Source organism: Cololabis saira, chromosome 21 (genome assembly GCF_033807715.1).
Source record: "Cololabis saira isolate AMF1-May2022 chromosome 21, fColSai1.1, whole genome shotgun sequence".
Classification (NCBI taxonomy): Eukaryota; Metazoa; Chordata; class Actinopteri; order Beloniformes; family Belonidae; genus Cololabis; species Cololabis saira.
Window position 1 is genome coordinate 12,851,165 of NC_084607.1, and position 12,815 is coordinate 12,863,979.

The window sequence follows — 12,815 nt, forward strand, 5'->3', positions numbered from 1 at the left end:
TTGGGACCATACTTGGGCCACTTCAGGGTCACGTTGCAACATCTTAGTTGTGCTTTGCGTGCAACATTTCAGCAAGTAGTGAATTGCAGGGTAAATCTCCCAGAAGGTGGCGCTGGTACAGATAGTCCTCAACCTGCAGGCTGATGCTGCGTACCTCAGGGAGCCGGAGAAGCAGTTGGCCAAACTTGTCTGAGTGACCCGGGTGACTCCTCTGGGTGTGCTCCATCAGGGCCCTGTTAACCCTCTCTTGAGTCTGCTCCACTTGCCTGCGGCTATGCACCAGCTTCACATCTAAAGCACACAAAACATTTACACAATGAATCCTAATGGAAATGAGAAGAGTTAAATCCGTAAAAAGTCATTAAACATTCTCACCAGGGTTGAATAACACAAGATATTTGAGACAGACAAACTCATGTCTGTCTAACTTGAGCGCCGTAAGTTTGGACACAAGGTCCTGGGTTCTTGATACCAAGCTGCACAGCGTCTCTCCAGCCTGGGAAATAATGGTTGACACCTCAATCTGGACCAAGGTGAAGATGGTTAAGTGTGTAAGTGAGCAATAACATCAAACTTGTCAATATAAGAATAATTTTCATGTGTATAAGCAGTACTCGAGTTGAGGGGGGGTGGCATCCCCCCTGAAAAAAAACGGCCAAAATCATCCCCCCTTTCCATCCCTTATGTCATTTCATCAATGAATGTGGTTTTACTGCTATTTCAACATTTACCAGAAAAATAGCACCAGAAAAATAACTTATTTGACAATTTTCACCTGTTTCAAGTAAATTTCCACTTGAAATAAATAGGAAAAATCTGCCAATGGGACAAGATTTATCTTCTCATTACAAGCAATAAAATATTTTTCCACATGCAGATTTTTCTACTTATTTCAAGTGAAAATCTACTTGAAACAGGTGAAAATTGTTGTTTTTTCCAGTGATGAGTCTTGTTTTAAGCGTAATGAGATTTTTTTTACTAAAATGAGACATTTTAACTAGAAATAAGACAAATATTCTTGTTAAGGTTTTGAGTTTTTGCAGTGATCCATTTTACTTATCCTGTGAAGGACAGGGTCATATTGATAAGTTCAGAAAACTGTTTTTTATTTATGTATTTGATGTAAGCCCAGTGGATATTTAAAGCTTACAGAAGGCTGCATTTAACTGCTGCTATGTCATTCCTGCAGTATTTCTGCAGGTGTTTTGGTCAGTGCTATTATTTGTAATATATTATATTATTTGTAATCAGCACAAATTATCTGTCCCCATATGATAAAATCCACCATCCCCCCTGATTTTTTTTTACAACTCGAGTACTGTGTATAAGAAAGCAGCAGTTTGTGCAGGAAGAGTTTACCTGCTGGCCTGTGACCAGGTATATGCAGCCCTCTTTGCCATAAGTGACTTGTCTACACAGGTGATCCAGGACCAGCAACTCACTCCAACAAGTCTGCAAAAGCATCATCTGGTCCTCCACCTGTCAGAACCATAAGCATGCCCAGTGTATCATAAGTTATAGACGTCGACCAGTGACCTTCAGCGAGCTGCCAAGACATGAAAGGAAAAAAATGCTGGTGAAGATAAGTGTCCCTGACTTCATGATTTAATCACCTTAAGCTCCTTAAAGAGGTTGCTGTTTCGGGCCCACTCCACAAGCCCAAAGAGAGTCTGGTCAGCCATTTTGCACATGATGCTGAACGTATTTAGCCGGTCGTGTTTCCCTCGATTGGCCTGCTCTCTCTGCAGACTCGCCAAGACTTTGGTGCAAAGAGCTCCCTCATCCTGTTCACCCTCCATGAGTTGATTGAGGAAGTTGGGAGTAAAACTGGATGATAAAGTGGTTGGGGTCTGGGCGGGACCCTGAGAAAGAGCCATGGAGTAGCTTGGAGTAGAGCAGGTGGATGATGTTGGTATTTTTGAGCCGTCTGAGCTTGAAAGCATGGGATAGTAGTGTGTGGGAGGAGGGTTGTAGCTCAAATCCATTTCTCCTTTCTCCTTGGGGAAGGTGCAGTGGAGTCCAGGGTAGGGCATGGAGGGTGGAGTGAACACTCTGTGGTTGTTCATTGTGCAGTCTAGAGGCGTGGGTTGCCCCACGCCAGAGGTATATATATGGGTTAGGTCAAAAGCATCAGGAGATGGTTGGTCACATATGTGACTGCTTAATAGGGGCTGATTATTTGGAGATCTGGGACGGTGTATTTGTGTTGTTTCCATCTTTATCCTGTAGGGAGCAGTGTTTGCCTGTTTCATCTGCCTGTGATGCCGGTACAGAGGGCCAAATTTATTCCTTCCGCCTCTCATCCGATCTGGGCGCACAGCTGGTGACAGAGCATAAAACAAGTTCTAAGGCTTTTACTAGAAAACTCATCTTAATTCAATACGTAAACCAATAACATGCCTAGTCAATTTTTGTTGACTGGTGATAGCTACAGAAGTCATCATACAGGACTGTCTCAGAAAATTAGAATATTGTGATAAAGTTCTTTATTTTCTGTAATGCAATTAAAAAAGACAAAAATCTCATACATTCTGGATTCATTAAAAATCAACTGAAATATTGCAAGCCTTTTATTATTTTAATATTGCTGATTATGACTTACAGTTTAAAATTAAGATTCCCAGAATATTCTATTTTTTTGAGATAGGATATTTGAGTTTTCTTAAGCTGTAAGCCATGATCAGCAATATTAAAATAAAAAAAGGCTTGCAATATTTCAGTTGATTTGTAATTAGTCCAGAATGTATGACATTTTTGTTTTTGAAATTGCATTACAGAAAATCACAATATTCAAATTTTCCGAGACAGTCCTGTATGATGACATTATATGATACAATATAGGACACTTTAACGTTAGTTATAACTTTCTGGATTGGTAGAACATAAAAAGTAGAGAGAACATATCAGCAGAACACAATGGAGCTGAAGCTGAGAGCAAATGTAGAGCCCGCTCTTTGTCTGTTTCTGCTCAGGAGGTAGTGACAGTTTAATGTACCTTCTCTTCTCATCCCTACAGCCAAACATTTCCGAAAGCGGCAGAAAGGGCAACGCTTCCTCTGGGAAAGGTTCATGGGGCAGCTCTGTTGTTCTGCACAGGTGTAGTGCTTGTTATTCTGCACTGAGCGTTTAAAGAATCCCTGCACACAGAGAAAGAGAGTCTGGGGCTTCATTCTGCTGTCTACAAGTGTTAGGGTTAGTCCTAGGTTAAAATAAAAAAATACAGTGAATACATATCTGTAGTCATAGAAATGCAATATATATATCTAAGATGTGTAATAGATGGGAACTATATTGTCAAAAAGCTGTCAAAAAACCTCTTACCTTGCAACTCTCACAGGTAAGCAGTCCATAGTGATATCCTGATACTTTGTCACCACAAACAGGGCAGCCCTCCTCTGACTCTGACCTTCTCTCTGGCTCCTCTTTTTGCTCCTGAGCTGGAAAATAAGGCCAAAAATGTTTATATTACATTATAACAAAAACCTTTTGAGATGGTCTGCAGTGTTGAACAAGCTGAGAAAACAAGAGCTGGGTGAGTAAATATGGATCATTATAATGTTTCAAGTTGTCAGAAATATTATGTGGACTTCTAATGCTGAATACTCTGATACTTTGTGTTTGTTTGTGTGTGTGTGTGTGAGGATGATAAATGTTGAGCACAGCTGCACACAGCTGTGGACACCATAGGAGCTCAAGTCAGTCTCAAGAAACATAGTTAACTGGAGTTAAAAATACAATAAAGGCCCAAGTGGCTGAAGAGACTGGAGGTCTATGCTCCAGATGAGAAAACAGCAAACAATATGGGACCACCTTTCAGGCATTTTGACAACAACAGGAGCAATCATTTCAATTTTCTTTCCTGAAGACAAACACATAGGACAGCAAAGTTATGATGAAGAGGAAATAAATGAAAACAAGTTTAACATAATATTAGAAATTAAATATCTAATAAAACACCTTTACTATCTTAGCTGTCGGATTGCAACTAAATACAATGATTTTGTCAAAGGTCATTTTAATCTTAGCTAAAACACCAACATTCAAGTTTTTTAAAACTGACAAATATATTCAAATATTACTCTCTATGACAAAAAGTTTATAATAGAGCAAATTAGGCTTTATTATGGTCTCATGTAATATTTCTCCATGCTTATTATAAACATGAATATTCTTGCACCAAATTCCTTCTTCACATTCAAACATTTTGTCACTATCAAAGTTATCAATAAAGGTTTAAACAAGTATAAAAGAAAGATAATTATAAAAAAGAAATGTATATCTGCATACCGTTCTCATTTTCACCGGTGATGTATTTGAACAGTCGCATGAAAGCCTTTGGTGCAGAAAATTCCATGGCATATGTAAATATGGATTATTACAATGTTTCAAGTTGTCAGAAATATTATGTGGACTTCTAATGCTGAATACTCTGATGCTTTGTGTTTGTATGTGTGTGTGTGTGAGGATGATAAATGTTAAGCACAGCCGCACACAGCTGTGGAAACCATAGGAGATCAAGTCAGTCTCAAGAAACATTAATGACGTTACAAATGTTCAGACGGGAGTTAAAAATACAATAAAGGCCCAAGTGGCTGAAGAGACTGGAGTTCTATGCTGCCGATAAGAAAACTTGCCATCTCCTGAAATGTATTGCTCAGCTGTTGAGAAAACAGCAAACAATATGGGACCACCCCCCTGGTGACAATACTTTATCACTCATCTTGATTTCCTCGAGATATGATCCTTACATAATCACCAGAACCAGTCAACCAAATGGAAAACAACTGTAATGATAAAGCATTATTTAACGTTTGTTGGCGTAAAATTCCATTTGCAAACCAAGGGGATCATTATGATTTGTGTAACACCACATGACACTCTTATGGCCAAATCCAATTTTCATAACATCACTTTTAAACCAGATACATTTATGAAACAAAACCTTTTTTTGACTTATGATATATTTATGCCGCACTTCCATCCAGTACTCACATGTTGACGATTCCTCCAATGCTAACAGCTCCTCTGCATAGTTACCAGGGTGGTGGACAAGAGGCTGGGTGAAATGTGGGTGATATCCAGGGATGTTCATCCTGGCCAATGGGGCATGAAGTCAGATCAGCTATGTCTTCATTTTTGAGGAGATTGGAGAAATACAGCAGGAGAGCCAGGAAAAGCCCTGCTGACGGTCATGGCCCAACAGTTCGAGAGAGACTCACGGCTGTTTGAGGCCCATCAAGTGGACTTCGATCTGTAGTGAGTGTCATAAAACCTCTCCTGACTGGCACTCCTATCCAGTCAGTGTGTCAGCAAGAGAGCTAGCCAACCAACCTATCCATGGGAGACAGATGTTAAGATAGCCACCTGCTTGAATCTTATTGCGGTGAAATCAAGTTAGTGTCACTGGAGCTCCACTGATAAGATAAGATTCCAGTGAGGAGGGCAACTGACCTCTTTCAGATTTCATGTTAGCGTAACACAGGTCCGAAGTTTTTGTACCTCAAATAAAAGACCTATGTTCTTCTAGTGATTGCAGTACTTAATTGTATGCACTTTTAAACATAATAGTGTAAAAATGCTTCATTACCTTCCATATATGTACAGCAAATTACAAACTTAACATGAATGAAAATATTGTTCATAATAATTTACTTGTTGTTTTAAGGAAGTAGAGCTATTGTCAGCTTCCACTCCAAGAATCAACCTCTTGATGGGTAGTTTTTCTCGTCCTGATCAGTCTTCGGGCTAAGAGCATGAGCATCTGCTTGCTGAAGTGGTTTTGCAAGAATCCCTTGAAACTATGAGTCAAGTGCCAAGAAGATGGTGGCCAGATGGAGCGAATCCTTAAACACCATGGATGAGGAGGCTGGGATTGAGAAAAACGATGAGAAATTTGAGTTACATTGGGACGTTTGTGTGAGTGAAGTTCGGCAGATGACTGAACTAAACACTCCCATCCTGCTCATAATGATCTGAAGACTGCATTTCTCTCCATCAGACTTGTTCAGCTCTGTTGTCATAGCGATCAGTTTAATAAGACTCAGAATAACTACTTCCAACCATTTACAATGACAAGATATGATGCTTCTTGATCAAAGTAGTGAATTTATATTGACCCATAAATGCAGTTAAGGAATGCATCAGCAGATCAAGTGAGAAATAATGTATCCACCTTTACCGTGAATACACTTGGTGAAAGAGTTTCATGACATTTTCAGTCAATGCCTGATGTGATGAGGTGCTTTGAACAGCATAACTGACACAAGCTGTTTCAGTGAAGCTTGCAGTGACGTCAAAGCTCAAAGGTGGTAGGTTACAACCAGGTCACTTGCACATTGAGCTTGGAATACTATTCCAAAAACATGTGCTTATCTTTTTTTTGTTTATAATTTTACATGTGTTTTTATTTTAAAACAATTTACCGTAAATGTCTTCTTCTGGAAATGATGCAAAATCTTTAATCAAATGAAAATAGAATGAAACTGCATGTGAATACTGTAGGTGACAATTGTTTTAAAACTGACAGCGCCATCAGGTGGCATTAAATTAAACTGCGATCAAGATCGTTTTGTAGTTTTCTATTCTTATGTACTGTATGCTACCTGCCCTTGTACCTTGGGTTGCATCTACAAAATATTTTATGAGATAAACAAGACCAATCACTGCAACTAAAAAAGTAACTTTATTGGATGTAGAGAAAGGGATCACAGTAGATTTGTAAAACTATTCAAGTCATACACATTTGAAATTTGAGGTCTTACATGAAGTTTTATGCTTGAAATGTGACTTTTGGTTATGTTAATCTACAACATAGCTCCAAAGATGTTCTCTGCTGACATTTACAGGGCTCATAATCTTCAGGTGGGAGATTTGCCATCTTAGTTGCTGCCGAGACACACGGGTTCACCCTCAGCAACAAACCACACCTCGTTGTGTCTGTTAAACAAGGTCATTGGACTGCAAAAAAAAAACACATGGATTCATATAAGATAATTCAGTATAGTGAGTGTTTTTAAAAAAAAATTTTGAAACATTTTCATCCAAATGCTGCAAATATGTTACCTGTTATATCCAACAGCGGAGTGGGTTTCTTGGTACTTTGCATTATCCTTGTCCAGGGCGGTGGAGAGTTCATTTGCATTCTGGCTGTCTGACATGGTTGTCATCCATCCTCCGTAGCTCCTCACATACACGTTCATAGCTGGTGTCTCATGGATGTAAACCTGTAAAGCATGGGAAATGTCATTTCTTGCCAAAGCAGGAGGCCTTGAGAGAAAAGATTCAAGTCATTGTGAGCTTACGCGGTTGTTGGTAGGCTTAGGAGGATTCTTCTGATGCTCAGCTGGCAGCAGGAAACTCATTGTGTACACTCCCCTTTCCCAAAACTTCTTTTCAGGCATTTTGACAACAACGGGAGCCGTCATTTCAATTTTCTTTCCTGAAGACAAACACATAGGACAGCAAAGTTATGATGAAGAGGAAATAAATGAAAACAAGTTTAACATAATATTAGAAATTAAATATCTAATAAAACACTTTTACTGTCTTAGCTGTCGGATTGCAACTAAATACAATGATTTTGTCAAAGGTCATTTGAACCTTAGCTAAAACACCAACATTCAAGTTTTTTTTAAAACTGACAAATATATTCAAATATTACTCTCTATGACTAAAAGTTTATAATAGAGCAAATTAGGCTTTATTATGGTCTCATGTAATATTTCTCCATGCTTATTATAAACATGAATATTCTTGCACCAAATTCCTTTTTCACATTCAAACATTTTGTCACTATCAAAGTTATCAATAAAGGTTTAAACAAGTAAAAAAGAAAGATAATTATTTAAAAAAAAATGTATATCTGCATACCGTTCTCATTTTCACCGGTGATGTATTTGAACAGTCGCATGAAAGCCTTTGGTGCAGCAAATTCCATGGCATAGGAGGTCTCGTTAGTAGAAACCCATTTCACAGAGTCATATTGACGCACCTGAGAGACATGAACAAGCATGTCCACTCAGCTTTTTCACAGTTTTCACCATCTGGAATGTGGAAAAGTTGTAGTCTTGTCCAGAGACACTTACCTCATATTCACTGCCCTCACAAACGAGATCGAACAGCAGACATTCTTCTGTCTCAGAGCAGAACCGCAGCTGAGAGGAGTTTCTGTAAAATCAGTTTTTTTTCTTTTAAAAGCAGTCATTAGAAAGAATATAAGAGCAACATTTGTCTATGGCAGATCCAGGTTTCTTACCCAACTCTAGCCTCAGCTGTCAGAACCAGTAGAAAGCCAACAAGACCTGTAAGGTAAATCCTGAGAAACACAAGTGGAGGGATTTCAAAACAAGATAACTTTGCAATTCTTGTATGGACGTAACATCCCAGTAATTACCTTTTGAAATTCCATCTAAGATCATCTATGAGGTAAAATGGTACTTACATTGTGACAGACAACCGTTCTTGTAGGAATGTTTGCAGCCTGGACCAAAGCAAGCATTTATACTCCTCTGGTTATGAAAGACAAAACAGACCACTCCCTGCACTCATAACACAAAGAGGACAATACTATGTCAAGACTTGAAAAACAAGTAAAAAAAACAAAAAACATTGGTAAAGAAGGGGGGGGGGGTTAATACTGCTGTGTCATGGTTTGTTACCTAATATCAGTTCAATGTAGATGAGATGATTAAATATCAAAAGGTGAGAACCGTTTCTTACGACATCACATACAATAACTTGGTGGTTAACAATGCTGCATCACAGCTGGAAGTCTCCTGGTTCTAATCCTGGCAGGGATCTATGTGGGGTTTGCATGGTCTCCTGGTGCTTTTATGGGTTTTCTCCACATGCTTCGGCCAGAGCTGGGCTGGAACCATAAAGTGGCCCAGCATTTTTGGCCACACCGTGATTATTAAAGTATTCTGTTTTTGTAATTTCTGCAAACCAGTGTCAACTTTACATTAACCTACAAAAATCAAATAACACTTGGTGACAGTCATAAACATTAAACATTAGTGTTCATGATATGGGTCCTGCCTGTCGTACACACACACACACACACACACACACACACACACACACACACACACACACACACACACACACACACACACACACACACCAGGTTGTGTACAAAACTCTATGAGCTGAGCACTATAGAGTTCTGTTTTAATTTCCTAAATTGAGCATTTGCACACTTTTACCCCCCCATCTCCTCCTCCTCTTCTTCCTCCTCCTCCCGCTCCTGCCCCTCCTGCTCCTCCTTCTCCTTCTCCTCTCCTGCTCCTGCTCCCCCTCCTCCTTCTACTTCTTCTTCTCCTTCTGCCCCTCCTCCTCCTCCTGCCTGACTCATCCCACATTCATAGATGTTAATTTGCTGGCCATATGGCGAACCGGGCAATGGGCCGATGCACATGTTTGGACCTGAGCTAATAATTTTATCAAAACAACAAACAAAAAAAAAGACATTGGTATGAGACATGAACTGCAACCATTGGTAGAATTTCAGGGCTTGGGCTACTAATCCAATGAAATCTCTAAACCCTCGCACCCCCCTCCTTCCCCCACCGTTAACCAGAGTTATTGATTGTTACCATTTGAGCTGGAGAGAAGTGTGCGTCCAGAATGGGAAATACACCACAAAAATGCAAGGGGGTGGGGGGGCAGAAAAGCTGTGAGATAAAAGGCTCAAAAGAAGAAGAAGAAGAATGTTTATGACTGGCACCAAGGATTTTTGTAGGCTAAGGTAAAGTTGACACTGGCTTGCAGACGTTACAAAAACAGAATGGTTTAGTATCATGGTGGGCCGCCGTGGCCAAGAAATGCCCGGGCCGTTTTTATGGTCCCAGTCCAGCCCTGGTGATTGGTGATTCTTAATTGCCCAAGTGAATGTGAGTGTGGTCCTTTATCTGTATGTTTACCTCTGCTTTCACTCAGAGACAGTCGGGGAGGAATCCAGCGGACCCCTGTGAACCTGATTGGGGGTGGGGTGGGTGGGTGTAGATGATGGATAATGGTCATGAATCATACACCAATGTCATGTTTTTAATAAAATATACATTTTCATCTGACATGTACTCTTTCCTCTGACATATTGCACTTTATGAAACTGCTGGAAAATTGTCAGATCTTATACTATTCGAAACAGTTGCTTCTTTAATTAAAACAAAATTAGGCTCAGTGCAAACTTTTTTTCCCCTCTTGTCACCTGCTGGAAAATATATTTACAAGAAGAACCCAATTTCTTCTCTTTGTTCCCCTTTCACCGTATGATTGGAATATATGGTTGCATAATGAACGTTTCATTTGTTATTCAGGTACCTTGTGTTCTTTTTCACGTGTCTGGCAGAACATGTGAGGAACGGCCTCACACACTCACAGTCTCTTATTACCATGCAATATTATTTAACACTACATTGTACAGAAAACTCTATATTGACGCCCTTAGCTCAGGTGTACACAGCAAACAATGTGGCTGAGTCAGAAATAATGGGTACACTTTGCAAGCATTCAGCTCTCAAGAGAATTTCTGACACTGATTACACCTTTTATTGGAACCCACACGATACTTTTGTACATCCAGAACACCAGATAATGGTGTTTGTTCACATGGAAAATGCATTCAGCTGTGAAACAAAATATCCAATCACATCCAGGTATGTAACTGAAGAGACTTGATGCACAAATTCACTAAACAACTTCAAGTAATATAAATGTACAGATTTAATATGTTTATGCTCATTTTTTTCTGGACTTCTCAAGTGTCTCCAGTACCATCCATACTTCACAGACTAGAATTTGTTAAGTGAAGGACATCATGTTGACACTGTAGTCAGGAGCACAGCAACTCTGAGATGTGTCACATATAGAAGTTTGCAGATGACACAACTATCATGGGGTGTATCAGAGAAGGCAGAGAGGTGGAGTACAGGTCTCTGTTGAAGGGCTTTATCATCTGGTGTAACCATTTGCACCACAACACAACAAGAAAAAGAATAGTTACATTATTCTTGAAGATTTTGAACACTCAGCAAGATCTGTTTCTGTTCATCGACTTTAGAAAGTCCAGACCAATCCCATGACCAGTTCTGATCGACGAAGTTGAAATGGAGGTCATAGCCAGCAGTACCTTGGGCTGTGATACGGTGACAAGCTGGACTGGACCAGAAACTCAGGCCAGAGGCTGAGATCTGCAAGAAACTGAGGAGGCTGAGATTTGGTGAAACTGAGGAGGCTGCGATCTGCAGAAACTCTGAGAAGACTGAGATCTGCAGAAACTCTGAGGAGGCTGCGATCTGCAAGAAACTCAGAGGAGGCTGAAATCTGCAGAAACTCTGAGGAGGCTGCCATCTGCAGAGACTCAAAGGAGGCTGTGATCTGCAGAAACTCTGGAGAGGCTGCCATCTGCAAGAAACTCAGAGGAGGCTGAAATCTGCAGAAACTCTGAGGAGGCTGCCATCTGCAGAGACTCAAAGGAGGCTGTGATCTGCAGAAACTCTGGAGAGGCTCCCATCTGCAGAAACTCAGAGGAGGTTGCCATCTGCAAGAAACTCAGAGGAGGCTGAAATCTGCAGAAACTCTGAGGAGGCTGCAATCTGCAGAAACTCTGAGGAGGCTGTGATCTGCAGAAACATCACTACGGACTAAAGTAGTCAGTTGCTATGCAAACTGGACTGGGTGCAATCAATTGACTACTTGAGTGTAATATTGTACTTGTGCAATAGTCTTCTCCTGTGCAGATGTTTTAATTACATTTATCTGAGGGAAGCAGGCCAAAGGGATCAATAAAGTTCTGTTCCATCTAATCTCATCTCATATTAAAAGAACTTGATAGATTTGATTGAAAAATGTTTTCATGATTTTTAAAAAAAGAAGAAAAAAAATAATTTGTATTAGAGGATCCTTCATGTGTTTGTGTTTTCCAAATCAGAAATTAAATTTACATGGTAGTGAAGATGATAGTAAATTTGTACACTGTCATCGTCAAATCAATCCTCACATCCTCCATCACAGTGGGGTTTGCTGCAGCCACGGCCAGGGACAAGGCCACGGACAAGGCCAGGGACAAGGCCAAGCTGCAGCGCGTCATTCACTCTGCTGAGAAGGGATCGGCTGCAATAAAAAGCAATACACTAAATACCGGTAGTAGTTTCGTGGTTTTGTATACAGGATGTGTAGTATTCATGTCCACTAAGTACGGTGAGGCACACATGTATTTGGACAATTACAGAGTTTAGATTTGTTTTCCCTTTTATATAAAACCACATCATATTGAAAAAAGAAAAATAAAACAATCAAGATGCGATCAAAGTATAGGTATTCAGCTGTAATTCAAAGGAACATTTAACATTTAGGAGTTAAAACCATTTCAAGCAAATTACCTCCATTTTCAGGGCCCGAAAATTATATGAACCAAAAATAGGTCAATTGACTGGATGTGGGCGATTCCCGCATTACTTCAAGACGAATGACACAGATATAAAGTCTGGTGTTGATAACAGGATACTGAGTTGGCATTTGGCAGCTGTTTGAAGCTACCAGTACAAAGTTCAAGCAGATCTCAGGGCAAAGGGAGGGAGGAGGCCACCATTACACTGAGAAGTATTTGGTACATTCTTGACCTGTTAACAACAGAGCTCAACACCAGAGAAACAACTAAATGATGATCCTTTCCTTGTTGAAGAGAAACCCCTTTGCCACATGCCACATGGGTTTAATGATGACGTGACTGCTGTGAAACCTCTTAATTTGAAAACTGAAAATCTACATTTAGATCACATCTGGACTGTTTTATTATAAATCCATCATGATAGTGT

The 12,815-nt window shown here is 39.9% G+C and overlaps 2 protein-coding genes across 3 annotated transcripts; both read right to left on the reverse strand.

Annotated features, from left to right (window-relative positions):
* Positions 1–9: 9 nt before the first annotated feature.
* On the reverse strand, positions 10–5,267 carry nr5a5 (nuclear receptor subfamily 5, group A, member 5). 2 transcript variants are annotated; one of them, XM_061711958.1, is made up of 7 exons: positions 4,993–5,267; positions 3,322–3,437; positions 2,996–3,137; positions 1,614–2,320; positions 1,360–1,479; positions 376–496; positions 10–291 (listed from the first exon to the last, which is right to left on the reverse strand). In XM_061711958.1, exons 1-7 carry the CDS (start codon positions 5,090–5,092, stop codon positions 44–46), a joined length of 1,554 nt encoding a protein of 517 aa, XP_061567942.1. In that variant the 5' UTR covers positions 5,093–5,267; the 3' UTR covers positions 10–43. The 2 variants fall into 2 exon arrangements, with proteins under 2 accessions (XP_061567942.1, XP_061567941.1); XM_061711957.1 differs by having other exon boundaries at positions 376–523; positions 4,993–5,263.
* A 1,402-nt stretch (positions 5,268–6,669) lies between these two features.
* Positions 6,670–8,520, reverse strand: soul5 (heme-binding protein soul5). Its single transcript, XM_061711814.1, has 7 exons — positions 8,441–8,520; positions 8,255–8,314; positions 8,085–8,166; positions 7,870–7,990; positions 7,302–7,438; positions 7,063–7,223; positions 6,670–6,957 (listed from the first exon to the last, which is right to left on the reverse strand). Coding segments are annotated over exons 1-7 (642 nt in total). The 5' UTR covers positions 8,443–8,520; the 3' UTR covers positions 6,670–6,878.
* Between the last annotated feature and the right edge of the window lie 4,295 nt (positions 8,521–12,815).